This window comes from Buteo buteo, chromosome 5 (assembly GCF_964188355.1).
Source record: "Buteo buteo chromosome 5, bButBut1.hap1.1, whole genome shotgun sequence".
Classification (NCBI taxonomy): Eukaryota; Metazoa; Chordata; class Aves; order Accipitriformes; family Accipitridae; genus Buteo; species Buteo buteo.
This window is the reverse complement of record NC_134175.1, coordinates 5,633,156-5,649,220: the sequence shown is the minus strand read 5'-3', so window position 1 is coordinate 5,649,220 and position 16,065 is coordinate 5,633,156. Positions and strand designations below refer to the sequence as shown.

Sequence of the window (16,065 nt, the reverse complement as noted above, 5' to 3'; positions counted from 1 at the left end):
TTTCTATTAATACCCTATACTTACTTCTGATCAATTGAATTGCATCTTGAATCCACCAGAGAAGGGCAGGTAGATGAAGGTGTGAGGGTTGCACTGCTGAAACTTGACACTGATGGGTCCCGCCCAATTGGAGAAATATCCGACAACTACAAGGACAAATATAGGCAAAATATTGCAGAAGAGGTTTTTTTGTAGCTAGTGTTCAGTCCTGTCTAGAACGTGGCATTCAGCATGCTGAAGGCTCAGATAATAGGAAGTACTTCTATCAGCCATTTCCCTACTCAGTATTCAGATTTTTGTACACAACCATCATAAACCCATCTGGGGGTGAAGATACAATGGGCCTTCTGTAGACACAGCTTGTTATTAGTGTCCTACACTTCTGATTATTCACACCCTGACTTCCTCAATAGAATTAGACTATCCAGTTTGCAACTTGTGTGTCCCCTGTGCCTACAGTCAGAGTTTTTAAAAGAGCCAATTTATCCTTTTACATAGGGAAAGGGTATGTAGGGAAAGACAGTAAGAGCACTTCCAGTCTGCTAATAAACTAGAAGCTACACTATAGTCCAAATTCACACCACTTCTAATTCCTGCAATAGTCTTGGAACCTGGCGGTGAATAGCCAAATACTTCCAACAGACTGAAAATAAAGAAAATTACTAATAAGTGTTTTGTCTCTTCATAGTATCAACAGATTCCACAAACTACAAATATATTGCTATTGTACTACAAATGTAGTGTATTGTATTGCATGAAGTATTTACCTTACAATCGCTGATGCTGTTGTACACCTGGTTAAATTCCCGATTGAAAGTGTGAGTAAGAAGCTGCAGACACTAAGGTGGGGGGTGGGGGGGGGAACAAACAACACACAGAGAAGAATTTTACATTTAGATTTTCAGAGAAATTTGAACACAAGAGGCAATTTGCCAAGACACACTTGGCAGCTCATGAAAGAATAAACAAATTCTAAACTGTTGTGAAAAATCCCAGAAGAAGAGGGTAATAATCACTTCCCTTCATAAAATTACAAAGTTTCATTTACAGAACTACTAATGAAGGGGAATGTGGTACAATTTAGACCCATGATGCTTTTCTCATGTTATACCTTGGTGGCCAGCTCTTTCTCCCGATCCACCAGGCTCTCTATATCTGCTGAGTCATAGCCACTGCTCTCACTGGGCGTCACAGCACTCTCAAATGTTGTAGTCGAAATTTGTGAGGAAATGCTGGTGGAGGTACTGAGGGTTCCACTGCTCAGACTGGGAGACAAAGAGTCACTCAGGGACTTGGGGATGCTGTCACCAAGCTTTTCACGAAGCAGAAGGAAGTGTCGGGTTTTTTCCACCTAGTAAGAAAAGAAATCAATATCATCTGCTCCAGGATGTTGCCTGTTTTACAGGCACTGAATTCTTATGCATTCTTTTAAGATTCATACCACCACACATTTTCCCTGGGGTGGGGAGTTTATAATGGCACTAGAAGTTGAGTCTGCCTTTGTTGAACACACTAAGATTCTGAACTGAAGATTCTACTCAGCAGCCAGCCACACGCTTTCTATCTTCTCTTTTGGAGAATTTATTTAAATCTGGACTTTGGGAACCTCTTCAGCTCAGTCAGTCTCACAGAGGGTAGACTAAAGGCAAATTCAAAGATACAGTTGTGCTTTTTCTTTCACTTCCTCTATCTCTTTACTCACCTCATGCAGCAGCTCCAGTTTCTCCAATTCCCACTGATGCTCCAGAATGAGGCTGTCACCCCTGGGCCTCCAACCTGCCAGGTTCTCTTCTCCTCGCACATATGCCACAGATGTATCCAGGACTTTCCTCCTCCTCCTCTGCATTCCTGAGCAGTAAAAAACAACACAAGACATGTTAAAAACATAGCCAGAGGGATGCCACTAAGAAACACCTATCAATTAGCAACCTGTGAGGAACCAACACTTCTGCTGTTTGGCTGGAAATATACAAGGCAATGATTTCATTAACAGCAATCACACATCCCAAAGAGATTTAATCCAGCTTGCTTTCTTCATTCAGGTATCTTCTAGTGACCGTGATATAATGCAAACTCCTGTTCAGTCCAATTCAAACACAAGAACTTCAGCTGCTAGGTCTTAGAGGAAAAATATACTGATACTATGTGAACTACATTCCTTCCAAGTTATCAAGCTTGAGTCAGATATCAGCAGTATCTTCAAAAGACCAAGAGAAAACTTGATTGCTGCAAAACCAACTCGCAACTGTGCTAGTTATGAGCCGTGTATTATGCCCCCTAAGTCTATGACTCAGGTACCTGTCCAGTTTCCTGATACACCCATGTCAGAAAATGTAAAGTTTTCAGTGAATCTGTGCTTCACCAATGGTAAACACAGATTTAAGTTGAAAGTAAAAGCCTGCCTAAGTTTTTTATGGAATAGCAATGTTCCATTGCTCCTGTGAAAAATAGGAACTGTTTCCCATCAGGACAGAAGTGTTCACTCCGTTCTGCCTACGAAATTTTCTGCAATATTTCAGTTTATAGCATCTTTATCACTTGAACACCCAGTCACTGCTTACCTGGACTTCCTGTGTCTGCCATTTTGCATAAACTTAGTTCATAAATCCCCGTTACTCGATTGCTGTTCACAAGAAACCAGAAGGGGGGGGGAGGAAAAAACACCTATTATCTTCAGAAATAAAGTGCATTACCTTTAGTTAAGTGATCCCCAAATTAGAAGTTTAATTATAGTTGTTAGTTAGAACTACATCTGAATTCTAATGTTGACATAAAATAGCCAGGACAGACTGCAAGATCTCTAAAAATGGCATTTCCCCCATGTTCCTCTCCACCCCGCATTAGACTCAGAGAGCAGCTGCTGCAGTAAATTCCAGGCCAGGATCAGGGTCATCTATGTGCAAGCTTGAAAAATGGATCTCTCTCCCTAACTCTCCAGTCAGAAGGCTGGAAAAGGGGTCAGTAAAGAGAGAAGCCATCAGAGTTCCACTGAAATAAATGCAAGAAAGAATGTTCAAAACCAGACTGGAGAACTATATCTAGGTAGACTTCCAAGGAAGAAAAAGAAAACTAAGCTACATTCTCCCCACGCCCTCTAAGAGAAAAAGTATATGCCGACATAAAACATTGATACCAAAATTGGTAACTGAACTTACGAATCTGGAGATTTGGAGTAGCCACTGCCAAAGAGATTGCGTAGTGATCGTGGTGGGGAGATCTTGGCATCTCGTGAGTAAAAGACCATACAAACATCCTTTGTTATAACAGCAGGCTGAATGCAGTGGTCAAGCTAAGAGAAAAAAACAGTAATGAATGAGTGGCTGCAGACAACCATGCCAAGTTATACTGCTTCCCTCTTTTAGTGGGACAGCTTTTTGAAATTTGTTCTTGTTTGGGTCTTTGGTGAAGGGTTTTCATATGTGTTTCTGTGAAAGAGAACTGTCAAATTTCTTGATGCTTCTTGTGGGTGAAATAATTGTACGACACAAAACAACAGTGTCTTGCATGCAAAGCCAAGAGCTAGGCCAGTGTTTGTAACACTAGTAGTTCTTACTTAGCAACGTTCGCCGATTTCAGTGGATATTCAGATACAAAGATAGATAAAATGAGGCACAGAAAGGTAAGGAGATCACCAGTTTCACTTCACATTTGTTGCAAGGCAGTAATACTTTGACATCAAAATGTTAACTGTGAATAGATTTTTCCACCCTGTTCTCAGAAAATGAATAAAGACTTTCACTGGCTTCAGGATTCAAAATCAGTTAGTCCAGTAAGTATTCATCTCAGGTACACACAGTCTCAAATAGTTATACTTGATTCACAAGCAGAAAGGAAGGCACAGGTCTCTAACCTCCAGGTAAGCAGAAAGGGTCATATATATCTTCTCTCCATATGGTGTCACTCGATTGAGGAGAAGGGAGTTATGCAAGGAGCTATCCCAAACAGCTTCAAACCGATAGAAAGTCCTGGAAAAAAGTACAGTAAAAACTCAATAGTAAGAGTTCCTCTGCATCCCTCTCATTGGTCAGTGTAAAGCATCTCTTCCTTGACATCATCCACTATGACTCTCAGTGGCTTAGATAACAAGTACTTGAAGCAAAGACCTTCTCTTCTTTCCCAAGATTGCTTACTTCTACCTCAAATAGTTTGGCATAAGAGACCATTGCCTGTTATGAAAAAAGACTCATCTAAAAGAGAAAAGAGGGAATACAAAAGAGAACAAAAGCTGTCATAACACTACAGGGAAGTCAGCACTAAAGAACAGTGTTTTTAAACATACAGAATTCCTCTCTATTGCTTCACGTGCAATTCAGCCCAGCTGGACCTCCAAAGTGCATGGGAAGAGTCTTTTTTTGTAAGCAACACTCATTCTATACCGTATTTTAGGACTAACATATAGCAACAGAAGAGATCCCTCTAATACTTAGTCTTATAAAACCAGCAGCTTCTGACAGCAAATCAGAATGATTGATAGGTGGGGATAAGTCCTATATGCAAGTGATAAAGATTTCTATGTCCCTACTAGCTTCAAGTAAAAACTTGCAGATCTAATAATTTTTAAAGAAGTTTCTTCAGTTTGGTACATGGAAAGAAAGGAGCTGAAGGCTCCCACAGTTCTACCTCAGCAATCAGGAAAGTTCATCTGTTCAAGTAAAAGGTGAGAGACAGCATCATACACAGGACAGTTAAATCATCAGATCCAGAGTCACCACTACACTCTCTCCTCTCTAACAGGGGCTTAGGGAAATGAGCTTTCTCCTTTCTCACAGGCAGAAACTGATTTAATGTAGGTTCCTTTGGAAAGAAGTCCTATACCCTTATACAGGAATACAGCACGCTTTTTTCTACACTGGTAACGGAAAAAGAAGGTATTAATTCTTCATCACCTCCACATAATTTCCCTCCCAAATGCCCTTGCCATTGAGGTTTTCCATCCCATTTTGAGTCCAAATGATGTGGTCCTAAAAGCAACAAAGTGCTTCATGTATATTATTTTTTTACAAGTTATATCTCTAAAGAGCTTCTGTACTAATGCCAAAGGCCAACTCAGAAAAATAGAAAAGACAAGTGACAAAAAGCAGCGTGGGGTGAAGAAAGAAATAAAAACCAAACTAAACCAAAAAGAAACATGAAACAGCCTAAGAACAGACATATCAGAGAGTGCTGATGTCAAACAGACTTCCCAAGAATCCCCTTTTCCTGATACCAATTACACAGTTCCGAGCTAATACATTGAGACACCAGGAACTGGGCAATCAATTAATGTAATTTGAGAATATTGGTAAATACTGTTCACATTTGAAGAGCATACTTAGGAAATTACTTTTAAATGTCTTGCTTCTATTAAAAATGCTACAGAGGAAACATATTCTAAAGGGTAAGCGGTAACTTTAAAAGCATTGTAATGTAATAATCCTTACTTGAGTTAGATTAGGCAAACAACACAGGTTGTCCTCTAACCCTTTACAAACCTGTGTTGAGTCCTTACATTTTAATCTTTCATCATGTCTTAGTTATAAGAGCAATTTTATAAACTTTTAGCAAGCTCCAGATCTACTATCTGGGTGGAAGAAAAAGTAGTAAAACCTGGTTCTCCACTGATGGGAAAGCCAGCGCACCTAGCCCCTGAATCAGCTCTGCACCATTTGCCAAACACGACTTTTCATCATGAAGAGAGAACACATGTGTAAATGTTCATCAGTGCAGAACTAAATGCCCCGCTTCAGCAAAATGATGATTTTTGGATGAACACCAAGTTGAAGTCAAGTATAGCTTCGAGACAGTTACTCTACTGGATTTTGTTTAGCCAGGAAGTTAAATATACAGAGCCATGCCTGTCCAAACCAGAACTTGCTAGAATAGTTATAGAGGGAGACAAAAAAAAGCAGAAGTGAGCAAACTTCTTTCAGCATTGCCAATAGCGCAAGGAGGAAATTGGAGCACAGAACAAACAAAGCATGGAAAACAGGAAAAAGAGGTTAAAGGCACCAATGTATAGTTAGAACTGATTTTTAAGTGGACTTTAGCATTAGTGAAAGGTGGTGAATTGAGAGCATTGAAGACTTGAAGTCTTCTCTTTTTCAAAGAGGCAGAACACAGAAAGCAGAGTGCAAATTGTCCCCGATTGTGCAGCCAGCATGCTTGGCTGTGATCCAATCTGGAAGGTGAAAGAGGAATCCAGTCTGAGCAGCTACTACATGCCTCGCTTCTCTGCCAACTGGTAAACTAAGCAGCAGCAACCACATGGTTAAATTTTAGATGCAAATCCAAGCTAAGAACAGAGGTTGAATGCCAGACACATGGCAGCCACTGCTTTTTGTTCAGTGCAATTCTGAGCTGGAATTTCAAGTAACCTAATCATTCAGTCCCTGACTTGGTACTTCAAAACATGGCAAGCCTTACAGAGTCAGAGACAGTAAGAAACTCCAAATTTAGTTCTTTGATACAGAACAAAGGAAGAAAATAGCAAGGACTACAAATAGGGACTATTCTGATGGCACATTTTGAGAATCAGAAAGACTGTATGAAGGAAGGTATCTCTTACACATGAAAGAAAGTTTACCTTCACAAGTTCACCACTGAATTGTATCTGAATAAACCCCAGACACAAAGGAGGAGGAGGTAAACTACTTCTGGAAGAGCTAAGAGGTGTGCTAACAGAATTCAGTAAAAGCTAAAAGGGAAGTGGCAGCCATACAAATGGGACATAAAGCATTCTATTTTCAAGAATCTTTATGTACAAAGGAAGCAAACAGAAAATACCTAGGCATATCCTTATCAAGAAAGAGCCTGTGAAAACATAGAAAGAGCTTCAGTTAGTGCAGCCAAAAGCAGAACAAAAAGGCAACAGCTGAGAGGAACGGAACAAGTGGACTTGAAACAAACAAACAAACCACACCAACCAGAAAACAAGTCTGCAGACAATGAGCAAATGTAAGACATATCCCTTACCAGGGCTTCAATCCCACTCCATCACCCTGCCATGTACTCATCCCAGAACTTAAACCTTAGCATTCTGGTAAAAGATGGGTAACAGCTTCACTTCACTCACACTCCTTGCTCATCCAATCGGCCCACCTAATAGAAAACTACAGAGCTATAATTTCTTGAAATTGCTAGAGAACAGAAAGTATAGGGCTTTCCAACTGCAAATCCAATAGTATCAGACTGGAAACTAGCAACAGTCCCCTTACGTTCCAGTTATACTGATCCATTAATTCAAATACACTAAAACACCCACGTCTCAGTGGGAGGCACAGAATAACTGCTAAAAAAACCTGTCACTGTGTGCATTTACAGACACTAGATGGCAGAAAGACATTCAGTTGGTAGGAGTGGTGTCCTGAATCCACCTTTAATATCGCAATGGTATTTCAAAGTCCAAGCCTCTAGTGGAGAAGGAAGAAGCCATTTCAGCTCCTAGAAGGATACTGCCTCCAGCATTTAGCAGCTGCAGCAGAGATGGGCTCCAAAACAACCCCCTCCCCTCTGGAAACACTCATTCAGAGTTAAATTTCAGAGATATTCCTGCTTTGCACCAGCTAAACAGAGCCAGGGAGTGGTCAAGTGATTTGGCTGATGTCAGAGTAGGGAGAGGCTGTGCCGGCAATGCAGCATTCTGCTTCACTGCCCTTTGTTGCAGACACTGAAGCAAAACAATGTGGAGCCTGACTGATCTTTGCAGCAATGCACCCTAATGAGGAGACACACACAGCCAGAAACCTCTCAGACAGGGGCCCTGCTGTTGCCCAAATGACTGCAGTTACATGGAACAGACACCCCCTTATTAGAACTGGAGTCAATTTGTGATACATCTGTATAAATCCACAAATTATAAAGTTTAATTTACAAAGCATGGCTCTCGCTTAAATTGTCACATGCTTGTTCCAGGAATAATACAGGTATGTACACATCCATAAATATATCCCCTGAGATTGCCCTTGTACTCCCGTGGTGTATTCTAGCAACAAACCTTGATGTCACTTTAAAAGTTCTGGGTTAAATTCTGAGAATACCTTAAGCTGTTCCTTTCCATCCTCCCTTCATGGTGCTTACACATGGAAAGTAATTCAAATACATTATCAAGAAAACCTCCATGCAGACAAGAGGACTTCAGCTTTAGCAAGAATTTATGGGAACGTTCATTCTCTATCTGTATGCCCTGTGCCTATGGAATTCTACATTTAATAATTAGCAACATTCCCAGCTTTCCAAACATCCTACCAATACCTCAGAAATCAAAGAAATTTTAGATTCCTGCTAGAGTGCTCACTTTATTCACTTACCTATTGGAGCTGTGAGAGGACTTCAGGTATTTTGCAGAGATAATATTCAAAGACAGAATAGCATCCACAGCAGCTTCATCTACCTCTGCTTTATTTCTTATACGCCCTGAAAAGGGTAGGAGGGAGAATAAATTAAAACTAAGCCTGAAACACAGAAAGAATTTGTTTTCCCAAATATCATTTCAGACTATGTGATTAACAAGCAGCTGTAAGTGGAAGTTGCAAAACTTAAGTTTTTCCTCTGGATCTTTTTCAAAATTCTCCTCTCACAGCTAATACCCATAAAGATGACGGAATCTGATACAAAGAGACATTACCATTAGTACTTTTTCTTCCTTACATAGCAACATGCAAAACAATATACTCACCAACAACTAGCTCTCGCACATCTTTCCAGTGCAACTCACTGCCCTTCTCATGGATGATGGTGACTGTGATTCTACGCTGGATTCCCTGGTAGAGTTCAAAAACAAAACACTGGTGAAGTATTCCCCAACAGACACACTAACATCATCTATTTTGCACTTATACTGCAAAAATGAAGCAAATAAGATCATTTAAATTAGTCTGTAACTGTGATGAAGCACCTATGTGTTTCAGGGCCCTAAAATTAACTTAAGAGGAACATTACATTCTCATATGTAACAGAAATTACACCTCTCACTCCACAAAGGCAGAGGTTTTTTTAACCTAAAATAGTACTGAAATTGTTGCTACGCTCTCAAAGAAGATATGTATGGTCCCTGGGATATATCAGATTGACCACAAAACCAAGCAAATACTTGGGTAATGTGTGCTTATATACTTCTATGTTATATTAAAGCGTGTATACCAAAACAAAAAGCGTATATACCAGAAGTTACTAGAAAATAGCAACTACTCATGCAGATATTCTCCTCCTTTGTCACACTTATCTGTTACAAGTCAAAATAAAATAAAATCTTGTAATAGCTGGGAAGAAGGTGAAATTGTAGAATAGAAATAAACACCACATAAACAAAAAGAAAAATTCGCCAGGTGTTGGTTGCAACAGATTCCACTCTTCCAAATGTAGAAGACAATTATCCAGGGAGAAGGTGCTTTGTGTGTAACTGTTTGAAAAGAAGTTGAAAGATGTTTGCCTATATCATGGATTTGGCAATGGAATTACAGAGGCTAGAATTACTCTGGTTTGAACTGGAAGTAACTGATGAGGACACTAGTAAATCCAGAACTGAGTAACATTTTTATTAACTATTTTTAAGGAAATTCTTGGAATATGACCATTATTCCTAAGCTGTAAGAACTATTCCTACCATTTTAAGAAAGGGACGAAATGCAAGTCACAGGTAAACTCTGTGAAAGGGAACTGAGAATCTGAGAGTAGAAAAAACACAACATAAACCTATAAACAATATTTAACTAGGATTATCTTTAGAATCTAGCTAAAGACTTATTATTATTAAGGATTATTACAGGCATTTAAAATGCACTGAGACATGGTCATTTTGTAGATCTGTCTCATAGCACATGCAGTGAGAAAGAACCAATGAAAAGTTGAGTCCACATGATCCTTCTGTGTCCTTGGTAGAGAAGTTGGAGAACACTGAAGGCACAAATCTGGTCCCAAAGGTTCCTGCTTTTTAAAAGGCTTTCATCTTTCATGAGTGGGACACACAGTGATAAGCAAAGGAAACAGCAATATACTAGGGGCCAAACATATTCTCCTTATAGCCCAAAGCTAACAGACTAAGTACAGACTGAAAGATGACTGACCCTACAGCTATCATTAGACAGTTGTGTGGGAAAGCAAAAGACATGAAAGATGCAAAATCCAGTCATTAGCATTCTAACGCCCCTGAGATGAAACTTGCTGTTCTACAGTCTTCATTAGTACCTGGTGAAGCAGGAACGTCCCCTGACAGGGCAGGCCTCCAGTGTGGTCCACAATAGCAGGAATATACCTGTGTGAGACAGTTAAATCAACAGGCAGGAAAGACATACAAGCACAGCAACTTTACTCTGTATTCTGCTGCCAACAGTTACCTCTCTATATAATATCTGAAGAAATAAGAGCGTTTCTACTGACTCTCAGACTGGACTCTTTATCGCACCACAGTATCAGTGAAAAATCAAGTATCATATCCTATACTTCCAGTACTTCTGGAAAACTCTGTGGAACTCGCTTCTCAACATAATCCCTGAAGACCTGTCAGAGGAAAACCTTCTCTGTAGCAGAGATGAACATAAAATAGGGCCTGCTAGATGAGTCCTGGAGCATGAAGTCTCTAGTGAACCAAAGAATCTAAACTCATGGCCTACATAGGATAAGTTTTCCCAGCACCTGTTCAGCTGGTGCACATGGACTTTCAGGGTGGAAAGATTACTTTGAATGTGAAAGAATGTCATTCTATCTCTTCAGTCCCTTCCAATGGCGACAACGAATGCCAGCAGAATTTACACCCAATCACTACAAACCAGCCAGGCCACCGCCCAAGAATGATTGCTAAACATCGACCTGGTCTGAACAGAACAAAGGGTACAAGATCAAACTCCCGTAAACCACTGTTATTAAAACATAAAAGATTAATACTGGACTTACTCCCCTGTTGGCTCCAATTCGCTGATCTCAAACCACACAAGGAGGTCATACTTGCTCACACTCTGGCCCAAGCTCGGTTTGCTCATAGTATTTAGCTTTGTAGCTGGCACTTAAAAGAAAGAAAAAAAAAAAGAAAGAAGAAAAAGAAAAAGAATGGTTTACAAAGACTGAACAAGTAAAGCTTACCCTAGGGCTCACAGAAACATGTAATTTCAGTGATCTTATGTATTCTCTGTTCATATGCAGCCCACAAGTTTTTCCATGAAAATTATGTTGCTTACAGCAATCATTATTCCTTAAAGTGTTGGTTTTTAAATCTATGTTACTAGATTTAAAAAAGTTAGATAATGAAACAAAAATGTATTCAAAAAACTTGTAAAAATACGCAGTCTCTCTAGATCCACAGAAAACGGGTTTCCTCAAATGTGCATCAGTTACTTTATGGCTTAACAGTTTGTGATTTAGAATTGCTTAGGTCTATTCATCTGCAACATTACTCACCCATAAAGCACATTTGCCCTTGCCCACACAAGAAAAATAAATTAAAAAATCAAAAACTTAAAACTTTGGTGTTCACTTCTTCATGTTACAAATTGCTACTCTCCCCTACCAGTTTAAATAAGATAATGTGTATGTAAAAAGGCTGAACGAGACTTATTCCAGAGCCATAATCCTGCCAAAGTATGCTTCTGGGCTCCTTATGTTTGGGTATTAGTGATTAGTACTGGCCAGATCTTCTCTAATTCCTTTCATGCAAATGTAGGGATAAAGCATGTTAAAAAAAAATGCGATAACTGAAATTCTAGAAATAAGCTGATATTCCTTCACACGTACTTACATCACACCTTTTTAGCTATCATTACATGACTTCTGTCATCTGTTCGCTCATTTAATTTTTGTAAATGGGAACATTTTTAAAGCTTAGTTCCTGTGTATTGACAGGTATTTTTGTAACTCTGCAATTGATTTTCCATTTTCACATACTAAACTCATTGCATTTATTAAGCCAAATAATTATTCTCCCTTCTCGCCTCTCAAGCCCCATTCTTCCCTTGCTCAAGTGTTCTTTAGGTTCTCCTATCTTCACACTTCCGTTTATCATTCAGCTTCCACCACGACTTAATTTCCCATGCAACGGAAGGGCGTAACAGTCCCCAGTTAAGAAAAGGTGTGCCTGTGTAGTCTCTTTTGAAAAAAAAACAAAAAACAAAAAATGTGAATTCTGTTTCTTCTCTGGGTAAAATAGCAGCTACCTCAGAGGGACAGATTTTACAAGAGTCAGTTATTTATAGCACTACAACTCCATCATGTTAGGCAGCAAGCTTCAGTGTCATCATTTAGTCTTCCTATTCATTACTCAGGATAGTCACTCTCTTATAACCATCATACCATGTAGCTGCACATGAACTCATTACAGCTGGACTCAATGCTGTTGATAGCAAGAGGAATATCAAACACACAAGTCACTCAAATGTATTGCTAAGCAGAGAAACTCAAAAGCACCAGCAGAGAAAAACAACGGAAAGACACATTTAACTAAACATGAAAGCCAGTTCCAGAACCTCTCATGGACTTGCTCTGGCACAATTAATAACCGGTGTGTAGTCTTTTTTTTTTTTTTTTTTTTTTATAAATAAAACAGAATGAAAATGTAAGTGAGGAACAGCACTTAGGGGCAAAAAAATATGAGCAACAAGGAAACCTATATAGAACACAGCAGACTGTTTCCTCTACAGCTAGCTGTTTTTTCATATGCAGCATCTCTCATCCCAATATCACAAGACTATGTGCAGAACACACACACAAAAAAAAAAAAAAAAAAAAAATCGCAGGTCCAGGAAGTTTCAGAGAACAGATCCAGTGACACAAAAATCTGTGATAACTAGCACACTGGAGTTTATAGACTTTCTATATGGTTCTCCCTAGAATAGCCCTAGACTTAGGCACTGCATCATCCTTCCATGACCACAACCATGGCAGTTTCTAGCCCCAAAAATACTACATGATAAAGATAAGAAAAAAGGAACTTTGAAGCACGTTTTGGAACTACTTCTACATCTACCATAGATCAAGTTTGGCTACTAACCATCTCGTTTAGGAGCCCGCTCACTTTGACAACTGGGAACAGGCAGAAAGAGAAAAGGTGGCAGCTGGTCAGCTCCATCCTGGAAAGCAGCCACAGCAGAGGATGCAAGCACGTTGGCATGCTCGGATAGCGTGTTCAGCACATGCACGTTTACATAGCCAGACATAAGATACCTAATCAACTCAATTTTTCTTTCATGGTCTGCAAAGGGAATGGAACACACCAAAAAAAGGATGGTAGAAATATGCAGGTGAGAGAAAGCTGGAGAAGGACGAAATTAAAAGGTGAAATGGAAAAAAACCACAGAAGAGTTCAGCATGCATTATTACAATTAAGCAAAGAAAACCAAGGATCATTTGAACAAGACTGACTCACTAAACAAGAATGTTAGAGAGCAAAAAGATGAAGCGGTTAACGAATAAGCAAATTCCAGTCAAGTGCTCAGTAAGCACATAAAGAGCCATAGCCAGATCTCATAGAATATTGTCAATACCTCAGGAATGACATTCTACACTTTAATGAACCAAGAAGCACTTCCTCCAAGAGAAGGTGGAAAATAATACATAAAAAGGAAGACAGCCAGCAAGATAGATCCAATGCCAACATTCACTCCATGACATTTCTTGGTGTCCTGAATAGCTTAGGAAAAACACTACAACCTTCATTTTCAGTAGCAGACATGTAATGTACAGAATTAGAGAATGGTTCTCACCTGGCTTTGAGAGTGGCATAGGGGGAGGAAAGAATCTTCGGGAAGGCTGTGGAGGACTATAGAGAAATGAAAAGAGTTATCAATATATAGAGACAGCTAAACATAAAAATACACACACACATCTATGTATACACACACACCCAGTACAGTTCTTCCACCCATTTTTATCCGTAAAAATATCCTCACAATCCTATGAAGACAGGTAAATATCACCTGTCAGCTGGACTCAGCACACTTCTCAGACTAACCTATGTCCTTCCTCTATTCTAACTTAATTATTCCTAGCTGTCAGTAGAAAAAAAATAATTAAAAAAAATATTTAGCATTTCCAACTGCTCTACCCCCATTCTGCACTGAATATTTAGAAGTAGGTAACAGACATTTCCCAAAATAACTTAAGGAAAAGGAACAAGCCTCAGCTGGCATTTCCTCTTAAAACCAGCACGTGCTTCCTCTTCGCAGCTGCTGCCTTCAGTAGGAGGGCTAAACAGGCCAAGCAATCCAGACAATAGCCTCTTCCCTTAAGCTATGAAGACGACAACAGCTAGGGGTCCTGTCCCTAATACCAAAAATTCAAATGCTTAGCAACTTTGGCACTAGTTTATCAAAAGGTTGAGAGCCTTTTGTTTTCCCCCTAATCTCATCTCTGTTCTTTTGTCATCCTGCCTTCACGCATCAGGCCAGTTGCCCTGAGGGAACGCTGCATCTTGGAGCACTGTTAAGGTTTACCCAGAACTCACTGTGATCACCACTGAAGTTCTGAGTACAATATTCTACCACCACAGTGTTTGTGGGGTGGATGCAGCCGTATTGGCAGACAGCCTTCCATGTTTGAGATGGTAGAACGATTCCACTGCTCACTAACAAAACATACTACATTGGGTAAATAGGCCTCTGCCAACACTCTTACCTCAGTCAGGAATCCTACTTGTGACGGTGTGGCTATATAATTTCAGGAGCAGGAAAAAGTACTGCCTGAACTGCGGAGCTAACCAGAGCATGATCATGAACAGCCTTTATGCCAGAATAGTGAGCAATACCTGTTGAGATCCTGTCCTTGCAGATGGAGGGGATGCTGCTGATAATGTCCAAAGACTTCAAACACAATGGGCTTTGTTTTGATGTACTCCACAAATGATTCTGTCACTTCCACAGCAATCTATTAGGCAAAGTAAGGAAAGAAAATGAGACATACAAAGAAGAAATGTTTTAAGTGTGAATTTTAGAAGTCTGTATTTTTCATACAGTTTAGCACCACTTGCAGTAAAAGCAATTGTAGTCCTTTTTGGTTTAGGCATTAATTCTACTCTCTGATAAAGGAGAAAATGAAAGCCTCAATATCAGGCATTTTAAGCAGGAGAAGAGGAGGCTACATGTAACCAAAGGATTACACAGTTCATAAAAATAGATATATTTAGTTCATCTGAGATCATGAGCAGTGCTATTCACCTGTATTTTACTTCCTGAATTCTAGACTGCTTTCACTGAACATCCGGGAAAGGAAACAGAGAATTCAAAGGTAGGAAGTAGAGGTGAAACGGAAGAGTTAAATCTGCCACACAGAATCATTCTGTATTTTGTTCTCCATTGGGGATTACATCATTCACCTGATCACTCCTCCTACTGTCTATTCTTAATAATTCCCCTTGCCCCCCTTTCCATACACCCCTCATGAGTTTAACCAGAAGGATACACACAACTCCCAGTGCTAAAACAGGCACTTAGTATTCATCTGAAGTTTTACTTACATTCTGAACATGATAAAACCCAAGGGGAGTCCCTCGACCATTGTTTTTGAGAGGTTCTGTTGAGAAAGCTTCATCATGCCGGTGTAAAAAGCTTTAAAAAAAACCCAAAAAAACCCCCACCCCACCACAGAACAGTTTAGTGAAGATTGCTGTGCCATGAAACCAACATTGAAAGGAAACCATAAATTTATTCTGCTAGAACTTTACAGGGAGTTGAAAAGCTAGGAATACCCTAGATTTTGGGACCACAATTCGCGTACTTGTTTTGTGTCTTTATTACTCCCATTTTTCGTTCTCTTTCTTAAGAAACTAAGCCAAAGAACACTTTCACTTCAGAGCTACTGATTTACTCAAGGGTCATATAGCTTTCATTCCAATTGAGCATATGTAGGATCTAATATCAAATTTTTCACATTAAAAGCCATTATCAAGCAAAACCTTAAGATATCTCTAACTAGTAACTTAAGAGTCCACTCCAATTCTTAATTCCTTTCTGCAAAACTTTATTCCTTAACACCACGCTAGCACAAAGCAGGTACTGCTCGTAACAGGAATTCCAGTAACTGACAAGGTGTTTTTCTTCTCTATACTACACTGCCACTGATTTGAAAAGTTCTCAGACCCTCCATTGCGCACTATTGTCACACTCTCTG

The 16,065-nt window shown here is 39.6% G+C and overlaps 1 protein-coding gene across 11 annotated transcripts in view; it reads right to left on the bottom strand.

The window, feature by feature from the left end:
* The window catches only part of KIF1B (kinesin family member 1B), a 98,730-nt gene that overhangs the window by 7,877 nt on the left and 74,788 nt on the right, over positions 1-16,065 (bottom strand). For 6 of the 11 annotated variants that reach the window (XM_075027367.1, XM_075027372.1, XM_075027369.1 and 3 more), the window contains 15 exons: positions 15,413-15,503; positions 14,705-14,823; positions 13,665-13,720; positions 10,867-10,975; positions 10,162-10,228; positions 8,654-8,738; positions 8,286-8,391; positions 6,763-6,789; positions 3,851-3,965; positions 3,156-3,289; positions 2,562-2,623; positions 1,703-1,848; positions 1,112-1,351; positions 768-839; positions 25-146 (listed from right to left, as the gene is read on the bottom strand). In XM_075027367.1, coding sequence (XP_074883468.1) covers positions 25-146; positions 768-839; positions 1,112-1,351; positions 1,703-1,848; positions 2,562-2,623; positions 3,156-3,289; positions 3,851-3,965; positions 6,763-6,789; positions 8,286-8,391; positions 8,654-8,738; positions 10,162-10,228; positions 10,867-10,975; positions 13,665-13,720; positions 14,705-14,823; positions 15,413-15,503 — 1,551 coding nt within the window. The remainder of the gene's footprint in view (positions 1-24; positions 147-767; positions 840-1,111; positions 1,352-1,702; positions 1,849-2,561; positions 2,624-3,155; positions 3,290-3,850; positions 3,966-6,762; positions 6,790-8,285; positions 8,392-8,653; positions 8,739-10,161; positions 10,229-10,866; positions 10,976-13,664; positions 13,721-14,704; positions 14,824-15,412; positions 15,504-16,065) is intronic. The other 5 variants (XM_075027370.1, XM_075027368.1, XM_075027373.1 and 2 more) reach the window with 1 other exon arrangement.